At 41.6% G+C, this 25,786-nt stretch overlaps 2 protein-coding genes and 1 pseudogene across 3 annotated transcripts in view; 2 read left to right on the forward strand and 1 right to left on the reverse strand.

The window, feature by feature from the left end:
- The window catches only part of LOC308099342 (scavenger receptor cysteine-rich domain-containing protein DMBT1-like), a gene marked incomplete at both ends in the record, with an annotated part of 64,846 nt that extends 53,245 nt beyond the window's left edge, over positions 1–11,601 (reverse strand). Inside the window, 9 exons of the mRNA XM_080448086.1 lie at positions 88–376; positions 815–1,036; positions 1,629–1,821; positions 2,309–2,427; positions 3,555–3,614; positions 4,058–4,126; positions 4,609–4,857; positions 6,743–6,775; positions 11,541–11,601. Coding sequence (XP_080304212.1) covers positions 88–376; positions 815–1,036; positions 1,629–1,821; positions 2,309–2,427; positions 3,555–3,614; positions 4,058–4,126; positions 4,609–4,857; positions 6,743–6,775; positions 11,541–11,601 — 1,295 coding nt within the window. The remainder of the gene's footprint in view (positions 1–87; positions 377–814; positions 1,037–1,628; positions 1,822–2,308; positions 2,428–3,554; positions 3,615–4,057; positions 4,127–4,608; positions 4,858–6,742; positions 6,776–11,540) is intronic.
- The window catches only part of LOC308097960 (parvalbumin beta-like), a 212,342-nt pseudogene that overhangs the window by 103,017 nt on the left and 83,539 nt on the right, over positions 1–25,786 (forward strand). The window lies entirely within an intron of this gene.
- Positions 18,137–25,786, forward strand: part of ppp1r9ba (protein phosphatase 1, regulatory subunit 9Ba) — a gene marked incomplete at its 3' end in the record, with an annotated part of 62,084 nt that continues 54,434 nt past the window's right edge. The window contains 1 exon segment of the mRNA XM_080448087.1: positions 18,137–18,287.

The raw sequence follows: 25,786 nt of genomic DNA on the forward strand, positions 1-25,786 counted from the left end.
GGTGTAATTACAGTACCCGAGTAAATGTACTAAGTTACTTTTTTTTGCCAGTAGCAGTAACTATAGGACACAGTATTTATTTTTTACCAGTAGTTCCAGTAATAGTACCAGTAATCAAAGTATTCGCTCTCCATGGCCGTCCCGGACACGGTGAGCCCCCAGACGCAGCCGGACCTCATGTTGAGCCACAGCGTCTGGCCCTTCTCCAGCCAGTAGCCGTGGTAGCAGGGCGCCCCCACCACCCCGGCCTGCAGGCTGCAGGTCCTCTCCGCCCGGCCGTCCACCATCAGGTCCCAGGCCGCGCTGTGAGCCCCCACACACAGCGCTGATGTCACCGTGACGAAGTACTCACCGGAGAACGGAGCCGTGTAGAGACCTGTGTACCGTCAGAGGATCACAACAAGAACAAAAACTTCATATCGTTTCATTCTTTTATTCACAGCAGAGCAGTGGTTCTCATGATTTTTTCATGTCAAGGATCTAAGGGTTGGGATCCGGAACCCAGCAGAGGAACCGGAGGAACTGGATCCAACATTGAGGAACTAGAAACTGATCCAAAATGTGATGGAAACCGGGTTTTTGTCACACTGTCAGAGCTGGTTTGTGGACTTCATGTCTGCTATACAATTACAATACCAATACCAGTGGTTCTCAAAGTGTTTAATTTCAAGGACCACCATAACTCAGAGAGTGTACAAATGTGTACACTCTCTTACAGACCCCAGAAGGTCCCTGGACCTCACTTTGAGAGCCACTACAATAATGGGGGGGGGGGGGGTGTAGTGGCCAGAGGGACAAGTAAACAGCTTTGTACCTGTGTCCTTGTTGTATCCGAAGGCTTCCTCTTTGACGAATCCGCTGGCGGTGTCAGAGACCACCATGTCAAACATAACGGGGTCCACGGCCCCTCTCACCTCCCCAGAACGACCCACCATGAAGTTAGCATGCAGACTTAACGGCTCCTCTGACGACGGAGCTTCTACTGGAGCCTCTGTTGGAGCCTCTGTTGTTACAGGGCCACGGTCGCCTGAACGGGCTGGAGAGATGGAAAACACATTTAAATACTCATATGGCTTATGGAGTGATTAGCAACGAGCCTCTCACGACGCACAACGTCCTTTACGTCCCTCACGCCAGAACCTCCTCCATGTCCAGTCCTGCCGACTACGCCAGAGGTAGTGATTGGCCCCGAGCTGGGATCGAACCCCGCTCGGCAACCCGACGCACAATCCACTGTGCCAGTAGAGCTATAAGCTCGATTGACAGAGCTCTAGTGGCCGGGTCATGTCTGTCATTTTGACTTTGCATGCACCACATGGTATTCTAGCACCTCAAAGAGACACCCTCCCCACCCGGCTTCCCACCCGGTTTCCCTCCCCCAAACACGGGTCAATTGTATTCGTATAGACGCTCGACAAAGCCGGCTGCACGGTGGTGGATTCGAACCCACAGCCTCCGAGGTGGTAGGCAGCTACTTTACCGCTGCGCCACCCAAGCGCTATTTTGTTCTAACGATCCCAGAGAACATTTAAGAAATTATTTTGGAAAATGGAAAAACAAAAACCAAGCAAACTTGGATATTTATGTCCACTTTCTGTCTGTATCCTGTATCCTGTCTGTATCCTTACCACACATGACGCCTGCATCCTCGTGGTGCCCACAGTTATGGTCTCCTAACACAGGCAGCTCACACTGTGACAGTGAATACTCGTCTCCCATGCAGTGGACGTCGTCCAGCCAGATGGCACCGCTGGAGGGGCCGTAGTGAGCAGACCCTGAAGCTTGGAGAGCTGCACCACAGCCCACCTCCCTGCACACCACCTGGGCATTAGGACAGATACATGGTTAACTGATTATAATTAATTGTGACTGTACTAAATTCCTATTCCTTCTAGTTTCTTTTATATAATAGCTGAATTAAATTGAGTTGATTAATCCTTTATACAGTTCATGTACACTGCTGATTTAGATGAAGCTAATCAACGCCTAAGCCAATTGTTATTTCCTTTATTGTGTGGGTGGGGCTTACCAGTCTTTATTTAAGACCTGCTACTTTCAGTCCTTGTCTTTTGTTTTGTCAGGAATATGTGTAGCAAGGTAACTGTATCTCTACACCGAAGAGTAAAAGATTAAACTGTCCCCTAATTTGCCTATACACTACATATATTCTGTATATTGGTCCTTCGAGCTGGATGTTAGACCCACTACGGCGACATGGAGCAGTAAAGACAGTCCTACAGAACCCCAACCAGCCCCTATAGTGAAATCTAAAAGTGCAGTTAATAGCAGTTAATCGTCCCATCCCTACCTGGGCATCTTCCATGTCCCAGTGGTCATCACACACTGACCCCCACGAACCCTGGTGGTACACCTCCACCCTGCCAGAGCACCCATCTGTACCGTTCACCAAGCGGATCATTTGGTAAGCTGGAATATACATGAAATACATTGTAGTCATTTTATCAGACGCTCTTTATCCAGAGTGACTTACAGTAAACAAGGTAAACATATACATAGAATACAGAGAGACAGTGTAGTTGCGAACGCGGAAGGAGGCTCCGACCAAGTGGAGCTTACTATCAAACCGTGCTCGGGTTGTGTCTCTGTATCTCTGTGTGCAGTATTTGGCTCATGCCCCCATGTGACTCACATGCGTGCACTGCCTGTAAGCAGCCACCGAGTGCGCCAGAGTGCAGGAATTTAGACACTAATGCTCTCATTACAATGCACAACACACACACACACACACACACACACACACACACACACACACACACACACACACACACACACACACACACACACACACACACACACACACACACTTCTCTCCCCATCACGGTGAAATAACACGGATTACAAGTCTGTAAATACACAATATTTTCGAGCTGCGTTCGCTTCCAGCGTTCGCGCGTCTTACTTGTGTCTTAGTAAACTATATGATCATAGAATACAGAGACAGTGTAGTGTCTTAGTAAACTATAGGATCATAGAATACAGAGACAGTGTAGTGTCTTAGTAAACTATAGGATCATAGAATACAGAGACAGTGTAGTGTCTTAGTAAACTATATGATCATAGAATACAGAGACAGTGTAGTGTCTCAGTAAACTATAGGATCATAGAATACGGAGAGACAGAGTAGCCCCACATTTTTATGAACAGCGTGCAGCAGCCCTTTTTCTCTAAATTAAATCTTGGCTAATCATGAAGAACAATTCTACCTTGACGTTACGCTCAGTCTGTTCAAAGTAACTGTCCCACTCGGCAGTTATGGATTGGATTTAACGTATTAATTTGGATTGAAATGTGCGATGCCTTTGATGTGTGGACGTGGAGATGCGCTGATTATTTACTCTGACAAAAGACCTAATATTAATTACGTATGGGGTGTTGCTATAACTTGGTGTGTATGCTGCTGAGGAACCAAAGGAAAAGGCTCAAATGTAAAGCGCTGGAGCTGGAAATGAGCCACTTTAGAGTGAGTCTGAGGCAGAGACGAGAAGACGGGTTCTTCTGAAAGAATGTGAATTAAAACAGTCTTCCTCACTCACTGCCTGGTGTTGGAATGTCTGCTGTTGTTGTTGCTGCTGTTGTCCAGTCATAGTCAAGGCCTATACGGGACACAAAGACGAAAAAACACAAGTAAATACACTATATCATTGTCTCCGCCAGGCAGTGTTGCCAGACGAGAAAATTTCAATTATCGTACCGGAGGCTTAAAATTATCGTATTTGAAAGAAATGTATCGTACAGCCAAAAAAGACAAATCACAGGTTTATATGTAATTTCACAAAACAATTGCGTAATTATCCAAGAAACAACCTTGTTTGAGACTCCTTTGAGGGACTTCATTTGAGATAAAAACGTATCACATATGCTGCGTGGAAGCAGGCAACTTCCTAGGACCTTACACAAATAAAAGCCTGAAACTGGACCAGAAAGACGCGCGACCAGTGTTTTTAATGCCTCCAGGTACAGATCTAGGGTCAGACCCTAGGGGGGTGAATGTCTCTCTCTTGCCATTAAACTTGTTATCACAGTGAGTCCATCTTACCATGACACATGACCCCTGCATCCTCGCTGTGGTCACAGTTATGGTCCCCAGGCTCCTGCATGTCACAGTCTATGGAGGAAGCCAGATTATTATAGTTAACTAAAACTAACAAACTAACACAACTAGAACTGACAAAACATTTGAGTTAATTGGAATACAAATAAAAATCAGGCATTGAAAAAAAAATATCACTAACTATGTGTTGTGTTTCTTTATGAAACTAAAACTAACTAAAATCATACAGACAATGTCCATAGTTATAGTGTTTCTCAACAGGCAATGTTCTTTATTCAAAAACAGTGAAAACAGCCGATCCACGCATCACCATGCGACACGTTGTGACACATGTGAGCTTGTAGATCTGCTATTTTCACAGGTTTTTTTGTATCTCGCTGCTAATATTACAATAAAAAACTAAAACTAACACTACATCTAATAAAAACTGAAAGTCTTTTCAAACAAATAAAACTAAAGTAACAAACCCACTTTAAAAAACTATTAAAACTAACATTTAAAACATAAAATAATAATAATAATGAAAAAGGCAAAACCTGCGAGCGAAGTCTCATCTCCACTACAGTGGACGTTGTCCAACCAGATGGGACCGCTGGAGGCGCCGTAGTGAGCATCGGTGACCTCCTGCATGGCGGGACCACATCCCAGCATCCTGCACACCACCCTGGCCTCCTCCAGACCCCAGCTGTCATCACACACTGACCCCCACTGACCCTGGAGGAACACCTCCACCCTGCCGGAGCACCCATCTGTACCGTTCACCAAGCGGATCATCTGCCGGTGACCTGGAATATACATAGATTACAATGTAGGCATTTAACAGACGCTCTTAACCCAGAGTTACAGTAAACAAGGTAAACACAATACATAGAATACAGAGAGACAGTGTAGTGTCTCAGTAAAATATAGGATCATAGAATACAGAGACAGTGTAGTGTCTCAGTAAACTATAGGATCATAGAATACAGAGACAGTGTAGTGTCTCAGTAAACTATAGGATCATAGAATACAGAGACAGTGTAGTGTCTCAGTAAACTATAGGATCATAGAATACAGAGACAGTGTAGTGTCTCAGTAAACTATAGGATCATAGAATACAGAGACAGTGTAGTGTCTCAGTAAACTATAGGATCATAGAATACAGAGACAGTGTAGTGTCTCAGTAAACTATAGGATCATAGAATACAGAGACAGTGTAGTGTCTCAGTAAACTATAGGATCATAGAATACAGAGAGACAGTGTAGTGTCTCAGTAAACTATAGGATCATAGAATACAGAGACAGTGTAGTGTCTCAGTAAACTATAGGATCAGAGGTAAACAATGAACCTAGCATCTGTCTAAACAATATAATATCTAAATAATAATATGTACTTTTGAAACAGACAGACAGACAGACAGACAGACAGACAGACAGATTCATGGATTGGTAGATTTCTAAACGGTTGTAGATTTAGTGAGTAGAGGATTCATCTGGTAATCAGAAGGTCCCCTGCCCGCCCAGTTATACCTAAGTGTCGCTGATTAACTCACTTAACCCTTAACTGCCCCCCCCCCCACACACACACACACACACACACACACACACACCTTTCTGAGCAGCCGTCAGCTGACTGAATCTGACACTGAACTCTGTAGGCCTATAGGAGATAATCTTTCCTCCCCTGTGACTTTTTCCTTTCTTTCTTTCTCCTTTGCCCCCCAACACACTTGCAGTATAGGGTGACCAGATGGCTGAATGGTCAGGGTGTGTACCACATATAACTCTAATGCCAGGTCAGGTCAAGTCCCTGGTTCAATTCCCAGACCAGACCATTTGCTTTGCATGTCACTCCCTTACTCTGTCTGTCACCTCTCCTGTCTCTCTGAGTCGACACTGACCTGTGGAAATACATCTCTTAGTTGTGGGTGGGAGGTCTCAGCAGTCTGGTTTGGAGATGTTTGTTTTATTTGAGGTTATTTGCAGGTTTTGATATTTGGGTTGTTTTCAGGTTGTGGTGGTTTTAATTAACCCATTAAGACCGGGAACGCATGTGTCATTTTCATATTTCTTTGGGCTATTCAAAAATAGCAGATCTACAAGCTCATAGCACGGCACCGGGCGCTGCGCTATGAGCTTGTAGATCTGCTATTTTTGAAAAAATAGTGGAACTTTTTTGCTAATCTTGGAATATATGTTTTTATAAAGCGAAAATGTGTAAAACATGTTGTTTCAGGGACCTCCAGAAGTCAAGACTTGAGTTACAAATGTTGGCCTCCCTAGGTTGGCAGAGGGAAGGTAGTGCCCAGGATTACATAGATAATTGGCACTGGGTGTAAAAAATAGGGTGACAAAATCATGGGATAAAAAATTTAAAATAAATTAAAAAAAAAAAATAAGGGGAGGAGCTGGGTTAATAAGGGGAGGAGCTGGGTTAATAAGGGGAGGAGCTGGGTTCTATGGGACTGGTCGATTCCCCTCCACTTGTTCTTTGTGGATCTCCTTCTCTTCTTATTCTTCTCTTTCTTATCTTGTCTTTATTGCTGAGGAGCCAAGGAAAAGGCTCTAATGTAAAGATTTGGAACTGTAAATGAGACACTTATGGAGTGATTTGGAGGCAAAATGGAGACAGAGACGAGAAGAGAGGGTTCTTCTGAAAGAATGTGAATGAAAACAGTCTTCCTCACTCACTGCTTGGTGTTGTCTGAATGTCCGTGTCATTTCCTGTACGGGACACAAAGACAGAAAACACAGGTCAATACTATACATCATTTTCTTTTCTTTTTTTTCCTTCTTTTTTTCAATGCCTCTCTCTTTGCCATTGAACTTCAAATTCAGCTTTTTTTCTTTGTCCCAGTTTTACGCAGGCACATCCCCAGACAGACAGACAGACAGACAGACAGACAGACAGACAGACAGACAGACAGACAGACACGTACCTGGAGGAGGAGGAGGGAAAAAAGGAAAGCCCTCTACAAAGGAGCTCCAGCCACTGCAGAGACAGAACACGGTCCAGACGGTGAAGCCAGCAGCAGCCATCTTCACTCTGTATGGAACACACATAGAAACACAACAAAATGATGTAAAATGTTTCATTCACACAGATTTGCATCTGTTTCCAACAGACACTATACATTTTATGAGATATTTAAATGTTCTCAAATTAGTATCTAATTGAAGTGCTCTCATCCAACAACATAAGCTTTAACTGTCAAATATATTTATGACGCTGTCTCCATTTAACCAGTATGGCACGAGCACGCACGCACGCACGCATGCACGCACGCGCACGCACGCACACGCACACGCACACGCACACGCACACACACTATACTACAACAAATACTACTATACTACAATGACTACTATAACTACTGCAAATTACATTCTTAAGAAAAGAAAACCAAGTAACAAAAACATGAGAATGTGTGACCAAGATATGTCTGCATATTAGCATCATAAAATAAACATATGCTTAATATTAAACATAATATACTTAATAGTAAACATACGTGATAATAATAAACACATATAAATACAGTATATACATGGGTGGCAGAGCGCTGTCTACAAATTAATTATTTGTCACTTGATTTAAGAATATGTTTATTTGTTTTATCACAAATGGCTTGGTCTGGTGAATAGGGATCTGTCTCTTTAAAGGGATACTTCACTTTCACATAAAATAAACATTTAAAAAATATATTAAAAATAAATGAAAAAAGTAATGGAAAAATCACGGCCCCCTCACGCATTAGAGTGTCCTACTAATGTGTGAGGGGGCCTTTATTTTGCCATAACTTCTTTAATTTTTTTTAAATATTTTTTTTAATGTTTATTTTATGTGAAAGTGAAGTATCCCTTTAAGAACAACGATAGTGGTGACATTGTGCTGGTGACTAGTCTATCATAGAAAACAGTTTGAGTTTAAGGTTGATGCATACTTCATTTTTATGTCAAGGACCCCCAATATTTACAAGCGACTCCGGCACAAGCTGTGAGCGTGAGCCACATTAGTATGAATTGACTTTTGTAGAGCCGAAATAAAATCAGACGGGTGACCCCTCTCTAATTCGGCTCTAAAGTGAATGTGTGAAAACCGAAGTAGCGGTCAATTTTACCATCTCGTTTTGAGATGATACGTAGAGGATAGCAGTGTACACTGCTATCATATATCTCGTATATAACTCGTATAACTCGTATATAACGCCCTAACTTGTAGAAATATGGTGATATTTTGGATTTTAAGAGAATGAAGCTGTGTCGATTTCGTCGACTAAAACTATGACGAAAAATGTTGGTCGACTACCTTTATTCACTGACCAAAACTATATAAAAACTAAATATAAACTAAGCTATGATGACTGAAACTAAGAATAAATATATTGACAATTTCGTCAACAAATAAAAACTAGACTAAAATGTCAGTGAGGGATCTAGTGGAGAAGAGATCCAGTAGAACTAAAAGACACGTCATTTTATGTTTGGTTGTGCTCGGGTGTTAAAAATAGCCGATCTACAAGTTCACAACGCATCGCAGTAGTTGTGAGCTTGTAGATCTGCTATTTTCAGCATGAAACCACGTGTAAAATCAGCCATTACGACGCCATCAAGGCACCGACAACATACATTTTAGTCGACTAAATCAACTGTAGATTTAGTCGACTATAATCTTGTGATATTTAGTCGACTAAAAGTAGACAAAAACTAAAACATTTCAGATGACTAAAATATGACTAAAACTAAATGGAATTTTATTGAAAAGATTATGACTAAAACTGAATCAAAATGTGCTGCCAAAATCAACACTGGAATGAAGAAGGTGAGCAGGTACACCTTCCAAACATGAACCCCGACCATTTAAAAAAAGATCTGCAGTCGACGGTCGACTGATTCATTCCTTTCATGTCCATGAAATAAATTTGCTCCACGTATCCAAGTATAAGTAAATAAGAGTAAAAGTACAAAAGTATTGGTATCAAAGGGTACTTAAAGTACCAAAGTAAAAGTAATAAAATGTTTGAAAATAGCAGATCTACAAGCTCACAACGTGAGCTTGTAGATCGGCTATTTTCAAATAGCCTATGTATAAAATAGGGCTAAAAAAGTGGTTAATGTATGTTTTATAATGTAATAATTTATATCTGCAAAGTAACTAGTAACTAAAGCTTTCAAATAAATGTAGTGGAGTAAAAGTACAATATTGGATCCAAGATGTAGTGGAGTAGACGTAAAAGTATTGGAAAATGTAAATACCTCAAAATTGTACTAAGTACAGTACTTAAGTAAATGTACTTAGTTACTTTCCACCACTGCTCCACAGTAGTAAATACATAGGCTACATAATGGTAGAAAGACGTTTCCATCACATGGCCACGATATCCTCTGTTCTCACAACAGCAATGAATGAACGACGGCACATATTTAACTCATACTTAGGTACTTTATACCACTGACTTCTAGACCAGGGGTCTTCAACAGGGGGTCCGGGACCCCTAGGGGGTCCTCAGAGTTACTACAGGGGGTCCCCCAAATCTTTGTGTGATAGGATTCTTGCCAGACCCAGAGGGTCGGCCAACATGAGGCTCTGTCCCTATATTTCGTCCATATATGGGGATAAATGTCTGTCCATCTTTTGTCCCTCTTTCGTCCATACATGGGCATAGACACAGGCTGACACGTCCATACATGGGCATAGACACAGGCTGACACGTCCATACATGGGCATAGACACAGGCTGACACGTCCATACATGGGCATAGACACAGGCTGACACGTCCATACATGGGCATAGACACAGGCTGACACGTCCATACATGGGCATAGACACAGGCTGACACGTCCATACATGGGCATAGACACAGGCTGACACGTCCATACATGGGCATAGACACAGGCATAGACACGCCATGTGAAGTCCGGCTTAGCCGTGACGTAGTGCTCTGATCTTATAAAGTACTTATTCTGGGTCTGGCAGAACCAGGTCTCCTGGTCTTGTTTTTTTTTACATTAACCACTTGAACCCTAGCATCCCTTTTCTGAGGAGAACTTTAGCCAAAAAATAGCAGATCTACAAGCTCACAACGCCTCGCGCTGCGAGGCGTTGTGAGCTTGTAGATCTGCTATTTTTTGGCAAAGAGGTATAGGTGTAGAGGGAAAAAAGAGCAGTCCTAATTTAAAAACAAAAGTTATATAGAGGGGGTCCCTGCTTCATCTCTCTCTCAGCTAGGGGGTCCTTGGCCTGAAAACGTTGAAGACCCGTGTTCTAGACAGTGAGCTAAACATGCAAAGACCTTTACTCCTTTTACTGTAGTATACATTTAAGGGTTAAATGAAAATTGCACTTCAATTAATACCTAAAACCGTGCTATATACAGCCTACCTAGTCTCCCTCTGTTTTATGCAATTAATTGCAGCCTCTGTGATTTGGAAATTGCAGTAGTTCATATTACAATGTTCTAAAAATACGTTTTGATTAATTCTTCAGCCCTAATTTAACCTAAATAATAAATCGTGTCCAGAATGCACCAAATTACACGATTTTTGCAAAGATTTCCAGACTCGTTTCTTTACTGGACACCAGTAAAACAGTTCAGTCAAAAAAAATGTGTTTGTCACCAGCACCCATGCATAATCTATCAGTGGTGGAAAGTAACTAAGTACATGTACTCAGGTACTGTACTTAAGTCCAATTTTGAGGTATTTGTACTTGAGTACCTGAGTATTTCCAATTTCCAATACTCTTACTTCCACTCCACTACATCTCAGAGGCAAATATTGTACTTTTACTCCACTACAATTATTTGAAAACTTTAGTTACTAGTTACTTTACAGATATAATTTATTACATTATAAAACACACATTAACCACTTTAGCCTTATTTTATGCCTAGGCTCACAGTGCGTCGCATTGCGACGCGCTGTGAGCTTGTAGATCTGCTATTTTCAAACATTTCAGTACTTTGACTTTTGGTACTTTAAGTACATTTTGATACCAATACTTTTGTTCTTTTTTAAGTACATTTTGAACACCAGACTTTTACTTGTAACAGAGTTCCGCAGAATTGATCATTTCACTTAGGTAAAACATTTGAGTACTTTTTCCACCAATGTACTGTATGCTATACTATTAAAAAGGCTACTCTGTCATTTAAACACAATCTTTATGCAATAAAGAATCTTGAACCTTCTTAGTGTAAGGTGTACTTACCTTCTTTATGCTCACAGATGGGTTTGGGTCAAAGCTGGCTGGAGACGGAGAGTTATATAGTGCACACACACACACACACACACACACACACACACACACACACACACACACACACACACACACACACACACACACACACACACACACACACACACACACACACACACACACACACAGAGAGGGCGTACTAACATGATATTCATGTGAACAGGGTGTAGACGGGTCCTCAGGGACCAGGACGATAACAGCAGGCGTTTATTTAAATCTTCTTATGCTGACGTTTCCTTTGTTGTGTTTCAGGCGTCTTGTCCTCATCGTCACCATCGGGCCCAAACCTCATATGTCCTTCAATGTAAGAGAGAACTTGTGTTACATTACATTACAGTCATTTAGCAGACGCTTTTATCCAAAGCCACTTACAATAAGTGCATTCAACATAGGTAGGGAACAAAAATATTAATCACCAGAAGTCTTAAGTGCATTTTCTTCTAAAACAAGCAACTAAGAGTATACCTAGCGCTAAAGTAAAAGTGACATATATCAGCTTCCTACTTTCATAAACAGATGAGACACAATAGGAAAACCAACTGAGCAAGAGCTAAAACAAATAAGTGTATCAAATAAACAAGATCCAATAAAACAGTAAAACAAGAGTTCGTACAACTAGTTAACAACAAGTAGGCAAGGTGTTCCTATGGCAAGGTGTTCCTATGGCAAGGTGTTCCTATGGCAAGGTGTTCCTATGGCAAGGTGTTCCTATGACAAGGTGTTCCTATGACAAGGTGTTCCTATGACAAGGTGTTCCTATGACAAGGTGTTCCTATGGCAAGGTGTTCCTATGGCAAGGTGTTCCTATGACAAGGTGTTCCTATGGCAAGGTGTTCCTATGACAAGGTGTTCCTATGGCAAGGTGTTCCTATGACAAGGTGTTCCTATGGCAAGGTGTTCCTATGGCAAGGTGTTCCTATGGCAAGGTGTTCCTATGGCAAGGTGTTCCTATGGCAAGGTGTTCCTATGACAAGGTGTTCCTATGACAAGGTGTTCCTATGACAAGGTGTTCCTATGACAAGGTGTTCCTATGGCAAGGTGTTCCTATGGCAAGGTGTTCCTATGACAAGGTGTTCCTATGGCAAGGTGTTCCTATGACAAGGTGTTCCTATGGCAAGGTGTTCCTATGACAAGGTGTTCCTATGGCAAGGTGTTCCTATGGCAAGGTGTTCCTATGACAAGGTGTTCCTATGGCAAGGTGTTCCTATGGCAAGGTGTTCCTATGGCAAGGTGTTCCTATGGATTCAATGTAGTTATCATTTAGTCTGCAAGCTGCTGTTAATACTTTTCATCGGTTCAATATTTATAAAACGCACGCACGCACGCACGCACGCACGCACGCACGCACGCACGCACGCACGCACGCACGCACGCACGCACGCACGCACGCACGCACGCACACACACACTTTATGCTTTTTTAACTGCATGAATGAGCATGCACTATTAAGAATTTCACGTGATGTGACAAAGATTGATTGATATATGTTTTGATTGATTGATTGATTGATTGATTGATTGATAGAATGAGACACACTTTGACTTCCACTTGTTCCCCCCCCCCCCCATAAAATGGCACTTCTGAGTGACACAGTAGCAGGGCGTTAATTTACAAAGATTATGGAGATATGAGGTTTCTACCCGGCAACAACACTATATTGTTCTGTTAAATGGAGCTCATTTTCCCTCCAAGTCTCTGTGTCTTCTGTGAGACTGTGAGCCGACACAAAGGCTGAAAGGTCAGCCACGTTCTGCTAAGTGACGTCGAGGCAAAATGAAGAGCTTTTGAAGGTTTGAAACCGACACCCGTCTTTATACTGAAGTACCTTTGGACCCGTTTGTTCCAGATATGGGTCAAGATAGCCGGTTTGAGCCAGAATACTAACATGCTGTATGAACGTCACCCACCCCCCCCCTCCCACCCCCCCAGTCAATTAGATCTCCCTAACACATTGAGTCCGGGAACACATCTGTGTTATTTTGTTTTATTTGAGCTATTTTACACAATAGCAGATCTACAAGCTCTGAAAATGTTGTTTTAAAGCGAAAATGTTTAAGTAAAATCTTTGCTTCTGGGGGGTCCCTGGAACACAATATTTGGAGATGGGGGAGAGGGGTCCACGGCCAAATACGTATACGTTTTGGGGTCCTTGACAATTATGAAAAAGTTTGAGAGTAGATACATACAGTAGATACATACAGTAGATACATACAGTAGATACATACAGTAGATACATACGCTTTTTACCCCCAAAAAAAAGATTTACATTTTCAGGATTTAGAAGACATTTGTAGAATCGGCTTCAGGTTTTAATGGGTTAAGGGACACATTATGTCCACAATACCGAGTGTGTGTGTGTGTGTGTGTGTGTGTGTGTGTGTGTGTGTGTGTGTGTGTGTGTGTGTGTGTGTGTGTGTGTGTGTGTGTGTGTGTGTGTGTGTGTGTGTGTGTGTGTGTGTGTGTGTGTGTGTGTGTGTGAGAGTGAGTGAGTGAGTGAGTGAGTGAGTGAGTGAGTGAGTGAGTGAGTGAGTGAGTGAGTGAGTGAGTGAGTGAGTGAGCGAGCGAGCGAGCGTGCGTGCGTGCGTGCGTGCGTGTCTGTGTGTGCGAGCGTGTTTCCCACTGTGCCAGTAAATGTTGTATTATGTGCTCTCAGTAGTATCATAATAATAGTAAATGTTGTATTATGTGCTCTCAGTAGTATCATAATAATAGTAAATGTTGTATTATGTGCTCTCAGTAGTATCATAATAATAGTAAATGTTGTATTATGTGCTCTCAGTAGTATCATAATAATAGTAAATGTTGTATTATGTGCTCTCAGTAGTATCATAATAATAGTAAATGTTGTATTATGTGCTCTCAGTAGTATCATAATAATAGTAAATGTTGTATTATGTGCTCTCAGTAGTATCATAATAATAGTAAATGTTGTATTATGTGCTCTCAGTAGTATCATAATAATAGTAAATGTTGTATTATGTGCTCTCAGTAGTATCATAATAATAGTAAATGTTGTATTATGTGCTCTCAGTAGTATCATAATAATAGTAAATGTTGTATTATGTGCTCTCAGTAGTATCATAATAATAGTAAAAGTAGTAGAAATCAGAATCATCTTTATTGTGACACGTTCTGCAGGTGAAATTAGTTTTTGTGCAACAAGCTCCATTGTTTTGTTACTTTTTCAGAAAGAAGAATAGAAAGAGGAGGGGAAGGGGGGGGGCATCAGACAGGTAAAGAAAACATGTCAAGGAGAGGCAAAGATCAAAGATATCTATATAGGCTATTTATAAACACATAACATGGACCACATACAGTAGAGTACAGTATGTACATGAGGTCAGACATAGATAGATAGATAGATAATTGTATTTCTGTGTCCTGCACACAAAGCGCCCAACCCTCATGGGTTTATAAGACACCATTTTACGTTTATAACATGTTTTACAATGTATTCACGTAGTACATTCACTTACATCTCAGAATTATACCTCAGAATTATACAGACTGTTCTGTCTTCTCTCCCAAGCTTGACAAATAAAATCTGCCACAACAAAAGCTCCTTTAACAAAACAAAACATAACTCAAATTTGTCATAATCATCCAACTTAAGGAAATTTCCACAAATAGAAGACGTCTTACTACCAAATACCTCTCTTATATAATCATACTTTGAGCAATAAAACAAAAAGTGAACCTCATTTTCAATTTCCCCAAGTTCACAAAACAGACAATATCTCTCTTCCTCTGGAGTGGCATTAAACCTGCCAGTCTCCAGAGCTAATGGTAGTGTTCCTGACCGTATTTGTGCACATAGAGATCGTTGCCTTTTGCTTAAATTATACTTTACATACGGTTCTACAATGTATCTGTCTTTTATGAGACAATGGGTTCGTAACTTGGGCTTATACCATCTATCAATACACCATTGCTCTTTATATCTGAAAAACATTGTACTACATAAGGTACAGTATGTACATGAGGTCAGACATAAGGTACAGTATGTACATGAGGTCAGACATAAGGTACAGTATGTACATGAGGTCAGACATAAGGTACAGTATGTACATGAGGTCAGACATAAGGTACAGTATGTACATGAGGTCAGACATAAGGTACAGTATGTACATGAGGTCAGACATAAGGTACAGTATGTACATGAGGTCAGACATAAGGTATGTACATGAGGTCAGACATAAGGTGTGAGGTTATGACATATTCAATAGGTGTGTCTCTCTCTCTTTCTTTCTCTCTCTCTCCATCTGTAAGTACTCATTATGCAGAATGCCCCATTTCAAGTTTTCAAATGTATAAAAATCATTTGAAAATAGCAGATCTACAAGCTCACAATGCGTCGCATCGCGACGCATTGTGAGCTTGTAGATCTGCTATTTTCAAATGGCCGAATTGTATATAGTGCCGAAGTGGGTAATGTGTGTTTTGTAATAATAATCAAAATCTACAAAGTAACTAGTAACTAAAGTTTTCAAATAAATGTAGCGGAGTAAAAGTACAATATTTGGATCCGAGATGTAGTGGAGTACAAGTAAAAGTACTGGTATAAATGAGGCTTTAGTGGTCATACTTCTACCTCTACAAACCCCATCCAACACTTGGAAACGGACTGGACAACACAGACCTAGCCCTGAAACATGACTGTCATACAAGCGTCATGTGAACCATGGCTAACACAGACCCAGAGCTCAGTCAGTAGAGCTCTATAGCCTTTGGGCCACAAGGTCATGGGTTCGATAGCGGGGAACCGCCAGCTCAGCTTATGAGCAGCACGGCTTGGGTGTGGCAAGTCATGCTGTAAGTAGCGGGAGCTGATGGTATAGGCGAGGTATCCTCCTCAGCGATGCATCTCCCATGGGGGCCATCGTAACGAGGAGAGACTCCCACGTTCTCGGCGGATACCTACACTAAGCCTCTCCGACCTACTGACTTACATACGTACTGTAGGCCGATGTGCATCTTCACTCTATTCAGCTGTTTTAATGAAAGGAAGTCTAGGATGTAACAAAGTAAAGAGAACCTCAGTGCCCCACTTTCAAAAACATTGCTCCCACAGCGCCCCCCAAACCTCTCTGGACGTAGCCTACCGCCCCCGTTCAGAAACACTGTAAAATGGGGGGGGGTCCCCACATGATTTTACAGTATAAGTCTGTACAGTGACAATATAAATCACTTTATATGATTGATGATGTTTTACCATGTGGAGCTCTGACATTCCTTGTGAATGAAAAGTGCATTACAAATACAATGTATTATTATTATTATTATTATTATTTTGAATACCTCTAAAATTAATTAATGAAATAAATAAAACAAATTTACTGCGTCAAATTGTCAAATATTGCCTAAGGAGTAAAACTACTTTCATGCCTCAACTCCTACAATTCCAAGTGCTGAACTGTCAGAGTGGGGGGTCCCCAGTTCAAATATGATTATTTTGGGGGGTCCTGGTCCAAATATGATTACTATGGAGGGTCCTGGTCCAAATATGGGTCCTGGTCCAAATAATATTATTTTAGGGGGTCAGGCCTGATAGTTGTCGTCAGGTACAGTAAAAGGCCTATTTTTGGTTTCATAAATCATGAAACCATGATATAGCTTATTATAATTATTATTGCACAGTATAAGTATAACATGCACAGTATACAATACATTGCTGCTATGCTCAGGCACCTTAGTTTTTAGTTTTTTTAGTTTTTATTATCTCAGGTACTTTGTAAATATGTAGATAACTTGTCTGGCCTTCTGTTGCTCTCTTGTTTTGATCTCCTTCCCACTTGCACCCCACCCTCTTCTCCCCCCCCCCACCCCCCCCCCCCTCTTCTTTCTATGGAAACTAACGTTGCGATGGGAACGATTTACAAAAAGAATTTCACCCACTTTTTTACCTTGTAAACCTGTGATGTGACAATAAAACTGATTCTGATTCTGATTCTGATTCTGATTCTGATTATACAGATAGAGAGGTTGTATTTTCACATGATTGCCACCAGAGGCCGCTGTCTTATTTCGTAGGGAATAGTATTGACGGTCCGTCTGTTTTCTATTGTCCGTTTTCACATAGATTTGGGGTCGATTGTGTTTATTTGTATCATTTCATATTGTTCACATCCAGTTATTTAAATACACAGTTCATTATAATACTGTTCAAACTGACTTCATATCCCACTAATTATCAATATCACATTTTAAATAGAACTATACTGTTGTGCTGTTATCATGTTCCTCCTTTGACACTGATATTTAATGTGTCGATCATTAATACAAGAAGAAAAAAAACTGTAAACTATAAATGAATGAGAAATTAATGACTATTGAATGACAGCTCATCACGGGGTAGTAGGCGTGTGTGTGTGCGCGCGCGTTTGTGTGTGTATGAGAGAGAGAGAGAGAGAGAGAGAGAGAGAGAGAGGGAGGGAGGGAGAGAAAGAGAAAGACGGAGAGAGAGAGAGAGAGAGAGAGAGGGAGGGAGAGAGAGAGGGAGAGAGAGAGAGAGAGAGAGAGAGAGAGAGAGAGAGAGGGAGAGAGAGAGAGAGAGATAGAGAGAGAGGGAGAGAGAGAGAGAGAGAGAGAGAGAGAGAGAGAGAGAGAGAGGGAGAGAGAGGGAGAGAGGGAGGGAGGGAGAGAGAGAGAGAGAGAGAGAGAGAGAGAGAGAGAGAGAGAGAGAGAGAGAAAGACGGAGAGAGAGAGCGAGAGAGCGAGAAAGAGAAAGACGGAGAGAGAGAGAGAGAGAGAGAGCGAGAGAGAGGAGGAGACTCTCTCATACACGCACGCACACGCACGGAGGGAGAACGTGGAGAGAGAGAGAGAGAGAGAGAGAGAGAGAGAGCGAGAGAGAGAGAGAGAGAGACACACACACACACACACACACACACACACACACAATGGAGGTTCTTATAGTGCTGAACGTGATGAACGGATCGAGGAGGATTTAAATCTGATCTTAAAACACATGAATTAAAGGTAGGAGGTTGTGTGTGTTTATTAGTGTGTGTGTGTTGTGTGTGTTGTGTATTTAGTGTGTGTTAGGTGTGTATTTAATGTGTGTTTGTTGGTGATAAAGGAAGCTGAGATGCAGGAAAAGGAAACACACTGCAGGCCGGTCACACCGACAGCGGTGACCCATAGTATTCTGTGACTCCTTGCCTGCAGCATCTGGTGGCAAAAAAACACACAATCTTGTTTTAAGACACAATGACGTCATAATGACGTCACAACACTGGCGCTACGTTCATCATGTCTTAAAACAAGATTCTTTAATGTTTCGTTTCAAGGAGAAAACGCGTTTCTGCGACGAGAAACACAACGCTTAGAGACAGGACACTATTATTACTTCATCATATTTATATATCTTGTTAATATGTTGTCTTTAATCTCAGGTAAAACAGACACATTGTATCATAATGTGATAATATAAAGTCAGCTGACTCGACACAATAATAATAATAAAACGGCCCCTGGGCTGAGAGAGAGACACCAGCCAACAGTGACCTCTGGAGGCACAGGATTCACTGGGTCACCGATATCGGTGTGGAACACAAGCGGTAATAACGTTTTGACAGCTTTTTTTATATCTGCTTTTCTTTCTGCGGGTTTATGACATAGAGGTATGGTTTATGATGATGTGACGCCGTTTGTTTGACGCGCGACTAAACAAACAAATACACAAACTAACTAACACACAAACAATGCGACACCGTTTGATTCAGAACCGTGACGGTTGTGGAGGGTTTTGTGTCTGTTGTTTTGTGCGACTCTGACTCTGACTGTCAACAAAAGCCTCTTTCTAGCCAACACACACACACACACACACACACACACACACACACACACACACACACACACACACACACACACACACACACACACACACACACACACACACACAGGACATCAACATTTCTGGACAGAGATTTTATGAATGCCATTTTTAGCCCCAAAGCCCCCAAAAAATCAGATCTACAAGCTCACACATGAGCTTATAGATCAGCTATTGTTTTTCAGTTGCCTGACACTGGTACGCAACTTATAAAGTATTAGTCATATTTCTGACTCTTAATTCTCACCCCTAAACCTATAACCTCTAAATGTCTCATCATAAAACCAAACCCCAACCTGAATATCTTTCTAATTGTAAACTTTTCTCTAAAAAAAAATCAGTTAAAATCATGAAAACAACCTTTTGTCTTGTTAAGACCAGGGAACGTCTATTTCTCAAATTCTACTATACTTATCTTTTAGGGTCCTCACACGCAGTGGTGGAAAAAGTACTCAGATATTTTACTTAAGTAAAAGTATCAATACTGCAATGTAGAAATACTCTGTAATACTCAAAATGTACTTAAAGTACCAAAAGTAAAAGTACTAAAATGTTTGAAAATAGCAGATCTACAAGGCGTTGTGAGCTTGTAGATCTGCTATTTTCAAATAGCCTAGGTATAAAATAGGGCTAAAATGTTTTATTATATAATAATTGACAATTTCAACGTAACTAGTAACTAAAGTTTTCAAATAGTTGTAGTGGAGTAAAAATATTTCCGTTAGAAGTAAAAGTACAGAAAAATTGAAATACAGCAGTAAAAATACCTAAAAATTGAACAGTACTTGAGTAGATGTACTTTATTACACCACTGCTGCTCACACGTATAGTAATACACACACACACACACACACACACACACACACACACACACACACACACACACACACACACACACACACACACACACACAGTATGACATCTGGACGGTTACAGATAACTATGGAGTCTCTCCTCTATAGGCCTTAGAGGACGTAGCAGCTACTGTGTATCATCCATCATTCATTATCACCTTTTTTTTATTGTTCAAGGACCCCCAGACAGTTTGATATGCACTAATACAGTGGTTCTCAACATTTTTCATGTGCAGGACCCCCAAATTGACACTTATTAGCCCGCGGACCCCCATATGAAAAGATATGCCAGGGACCCCCATGAGAGGAAGATTTTTACGGCTCTAGCAGTGAATTCTCAACCATTTTAATTTCAAGGACCCCCAGTTTGACATGCATTAGGCTACGGACCCCCATTTAATGGCATATTTCTATCTCTGGGACCCCAATTTATGTTGTAATCAATGTTAATGTAACACTGAGAGTGTACAAATGGAACCAAATTTGGTTCCATTTGTACACTCTCAGAGTTACAGACCTGTAAGGGTCCATTTGGTTCCATGTGTACACTCTCGGAGTTATACATACCTGTAAGGGTCCATTTGGTTCCATGTGTTACACTCTCAGAGTTATAAAGACCTGTAAGGGTCCATTTGGTTCCATGTGTACACTCTCAGAGTTACAGACCTGTAAGGGTCCATTTGGTTCCATGTGTACACTCTCAGAGTTACAGACCTGTAAGGGTCCATTTGGTTCCATGTGTTACACTCTCAGAGTTATAAAGATATGTAAGGGTCCATTTGGTTCCATGTGTACACTCTCAGAGTTACAGACCTGTAAGGGTCCATTTGGTTCCATGTTTACACTCTCAGAGTTATAAAGATCTGTAAGGGTCCATTTGGTTTCCATTTGTACACTCTTTGAGAACCAACACACTAACATAGGTCAGTGGTTCTCAAACCTTTTCATGTCAAGGACCCCCAGAATGAATATTATGTCCCCCCCCCATCGTGTGTGTGTGTGTGTGTGTGTGTGTGTGTGCGTGCGTGTGCGTGCGCGCGCGCAGGGACCCCCTACCCTACCACTAGCTGTGAGAGAAGAAGTGATTGCAATTATTATTATTTATATGTTTTTATTCATAAATAATACAGGCTCCATCATCATGTGTAGTTTTCAGGAACGGAGGAGGAATACAGATAGAAGCAGGACAAACAAGGACAGTATAGGCTACGTGTGTGTGTGTGTGTGTGTGTGTGTGTGTGTGTGTGTGTGTGTGTGTGTGTGTGTGTGTGTGTGTGTGTGTGTGTGTGGGGGTGGGGGTGGGTGGGGGGGGGGGGGTGGATTTGACACTTTTTTTTCTTCTTATGTGTGCATGCCATCTCTTGCACATTTCACTGTGAACATGCTGATACAGATATTGTACACTACTTCTAAAACATAAGCTATTGGACCTGTCTATTAAAGACAGCGGTTTTCAACCCTGTTCATATCAAGGTCCATTATTTATTGGACATTTGAGCCACAGAACCACCTTTTGATGACATTTAGACTCTCAGACCTAAAACTTAGATTTAGACTTATTATCATGCTGCATTGATGTTGGTTCCATAGGAGAGATGACAGGCAAACATTGATCAAAATAACAGTTATTTAATGAAATAATGCAGATGTTTAACAATAATTTAACTCTTTGAGAGTGTAAAATGAAACCAAATGGACCCTTGCAGGTCCATTTGGTTTCATTTTACACTCTCAAAGAGTTAAAGAACCAATAAGGGTCCATTTGGTTACCAACTCTCCATCATTTAGCTGGGGACCACCTGGAACCCCCTCGAGGACCACTTGTCTAAGACAAGACCCTATAGATCTAACTATTATTTCTATTAAATCCAGTCCAGTTCTACTGCATTATTATGTTATCACAAGTCCCCTCAACATGTCTCTGCTAGTGCCCGTATACTGTATTATTATTATTATTATTATTATTATAAGTCCGAGACAAACACAAACCTTCTCGATTCTTCAGACGGTGAAGCTAAAGAGTTCTAAAAATAGAAAAGCCACGTAAGGAAGGAAGTGGCCGAGCCTTCTCTCCATTCAATAACTTGAATTCATATACTGTAGCGCCTTTTCAAAAACACAAGGACGCTACAATGTATCCTAGCACTGCTCTATGAATGTAGCTATAGTGTTAATGAACTGCTAAATAATCAATGTAGCCATACTGTAGTGTTAATGAACTAGTAATCAATGTAGCCTTACTGTAGTGTTAATGAACTGCTAAATAATCAATGTAGCCATACTGCAATGTTAATGAACTGCTAATCAATGTAGCCATACTGTAGTGTTAATGAACTGCTCCGTTCACATAGCTGTGGAAAAGACATTCATTCAGTAGATCAACCTCTAGGAAGGAGTAACCAGTCCAGCATCAGATCCTACATCAGAGACGGAGTGAGAGAGCAGACATTCATATTGACTTATTATATGTTCTACACCACACACTGTGTGTGTGTGTGTGTGTGTGTGTGTGTGTGTGTGTGTGTGTGTGTGTGTGTGTGTGTGTGTGTGTGTGTGTGTGTGTGTGTGTGTGTGTGTGTGTGTGTGTGTGTGTGTGTGTGTGTGTGTGTGTGTGTGTGTGTGTGTGTGTGTGTGTGTGTGTGTGTGTGTGTGTTGTCATGCACCCTGCTAACAATAACAGGAAATAAGCCCTGTGTGTGTCAAAAATCAAGCCAAGTGTACATGATGTGTCACTGTTTAGTGTCTGTTTATAACGACTATAACAATGGTATTGTTGTATTGTGTGTGTGTGTGTGTGTGTGTGTGTGTGTGTGTGCTCGCTCGTGCATGCATGTGAGACAGACAAATCAACAGACCATTGTTAACAGACAGATTATGTTTGTGTGAGAGAGAGTGTGTGTGTGTGTGTGTGTGTGTGTGTGTGTGTGTGTGTGTGTGTGTGTGTGTGTGTGTGTGACAGCTTCTCTTCTGGTCACATGATCATTCTGTTCTTCCTCTTCCTGTATCGTTCACTCTGTCTGTCTGTCTGTCTGTCTGTCTGTCTGTCTGTCTCTTGAACCCCACAATGATCATCATGTGAGTTAATCCGGGGGTCCCCGGCCCGGGACCATTGATTCCCTGGGGGTCCTGGGGGTCCTGGGGGTCTGAAGCCAGTCTAGTTTAGAGCCTCTCCTGCTGCTCTGGGTTTATCTGAAACACGTCAGCCTGGACGCTCATTTGTGTCATTCTAACATTTATTTGGCTATTCAAAAATAGCAGATATACAAGCTTTATGAGCTTGTAGATCTGCTATTTTTGAGAAGTCGTGAAGATTTGTGCAAATCTTTGAATACATTTCCTACAAAATGTCTTCTAAATCCTGACCGTTTTTTTTTTAAACACTTGTTGCTATAATATCAGTGGTCCTCAAACTTTTTCATGTCAAGGACCCCCACAATTTTATGTATTTGGCCGCGGACCCCCATCTCAAAATATTTTGTTCCAGGGACCCTCAGAAAAAAGAAAAAATATCTATTCAAAGATTTGCAAAAATGCACTTGACGCTCGTTGACGCTGGTTAATGTTATATACATCAAGGTAATTATGCACTCATTTTCAGAATTGGAGAATTTTCCTTTTGGTCCTAAAAAAACGCTGCTTATAAATTAACCGATTAATCGATCGATAAGGTTATCAATTATAAATTAATGAATTAATCGATAATTTGCATCCCTAGTTAACACATCGGGTGCCAAACACGGTCTGAACCGTGTTTGCGCAGAGTAGCGGTCCGGTGCCGAACACGGTCCAGACCGTGAAATATGTCTTTTTGTTTTTTTCGTTTTTCTCCACACGGGCGGGGCTAGAGCAGCTCTGGGAGTACCCATTGTGATCTTGAGAAGGATAGGCCAGATAGATCACCGGAAAAACAAAAACATGGCTGCCATCCACTTCCTGTCTATTTCCTTCTTTAAAACACCTATATCTCCGAATCTGTTTCCGGTGGGGAAAACCGGTCATGCGCGATGCGCGATCCCCCCCCATTGTAACTCGCGAGTGAAATGTTATCGTTCCAGGCTGTAGCCAGGGTCATCGCGCAACATGAATGGATGTTTTTTTTTACATGGATTTGCTCCTCGTGGAGTCTAGAGCTTTAAACAGCAAAGCGCAGTCAATGGGGAGAATGCTGGCACCCAACGTAAGTTGTTATGAAAAAATGCTGGCACCCAATGTGTTAAGAACCACATTGACTAAATTGGGGAGAAAAAAAAAAAAGACTGGACTGGACTCCCCTCCAGTCTGTGTGTCGGCCAGGTTGTTGCTCAATCAGTTCCATTAAAACATGCAGGAACGCAACAAAGTCCTGATGGAATTCAGTCGTAACATTCCTTTAGGAGATAAAGGCCACGGAGGGCCATGAGTCCCCAAAATGGAGCGTTTGTCCCGCGTGAACACAACAATGTCCTGTATTCAATGATATGAGAGAGAGAGAGAGAGAGAGGGAGAGGGAGGGAGGGAGAGTGAGATGGAGAGGAAGAGAGAGAGAGGGAGAGAGAGAGAGGGAGAGGGAGGGAGGGAGGGAGAGAGAGAGGGAGAGGTAGACAGACAGACAGGCACATACAGACAGACAGACAGAACTAACTTCTCAGTGAGGTGCAGGTTGCTCACACACAAATAATTGCGATTAACGTCATTTAATTGTGTATTGCCGTTGAACATATGAATACAAACTTAATTTCTGTTACACATATGTCACAAATTACTGACATATTTAATAATGTCATACTTTTTCTTCATGTGTTTGGCGTTGTAAGCTTGTAGATCTGCTATTTTTTGGAATATGTTTGAAATTGTATTTTTCATTTTTCAACATGTAAACGGTTATGATGATTGTGCAAAAATAATTGCGACTTATCTAATTGCGATTAGACGATGATGTCATAATTGTGACAGGCCTAAATTGGGGACGCCCCAACATGGAGGCAGAAAGGCTGGCAGAGTACTGTACTGTCTCTGCTGGAATATGACGGAGACAATGTTACTTATACTTATACAGTAGGGCAGTGGTTCTCAAACTTTTTCATGTCAAGGACCCCCAAATTGACACTTATTAGCCCACGGACCCCCATTTGAAAAGATATGCCAGGGACCCCCATAAGAGAAGATCTTTACAGCTCTAGCAGTGATTCTCAACCATTTTAATTTCAAGGACCCCCAGTTTGACATGCATTAGGGCTACGAACCCCCATTTAATGGCATTTATTTCTCTGGGACCCCAATTTCTATCGTAAAATCAATGCTAATGTAACTCAGAGAGTGTACAAATGGAACCAAATGAACCCGTTGGGGTCCATTTGGTTCCATTTGTACACACTCTTGAGTGTGTACAAAATGACCCATAAGGGTCCATTTGGTTCCTAATCTATCATTTAGCTGGGGACCCCCTGGAACTCCCTCAAGTACCCCTGGGGGTCCCCGGACCCCACTTTGAGAACCAGTGCAGTAGGTGACCAGTGACTTTGGCCATTTTCCTTCCACACCTCCTGCATGGAGCGTGTGACCCGAGATGATGTTGGTTGGAATCCAGCACACACACACACACACACACACACACACACACACACACACACACACACACACACACACACACACACACACACACACACACACACACACACACACACACACACACACACACACACACACACCAATGGGTTTGATCATGTGGATGGTGGAAGTTAAATGGTGGATGTGTGGATAGGACTCTATATGAACAAACGTGTTATCTCAACAAAACGCATCACATTCTG

The sequence above is a fragment of the Gymnoscopelus braueri genome (genome assembly GCF_963280865.1).
Source record: "Gymnoscopelus braueri genome assembly, chromosome: 13".
Lineage (NCBI taxonomy): Eukaryota > Metazoa > Chordata > Actinopteri > Myctophiformes > Myctophidae > Gymnoscopelus > Gymnoscopelus braueri.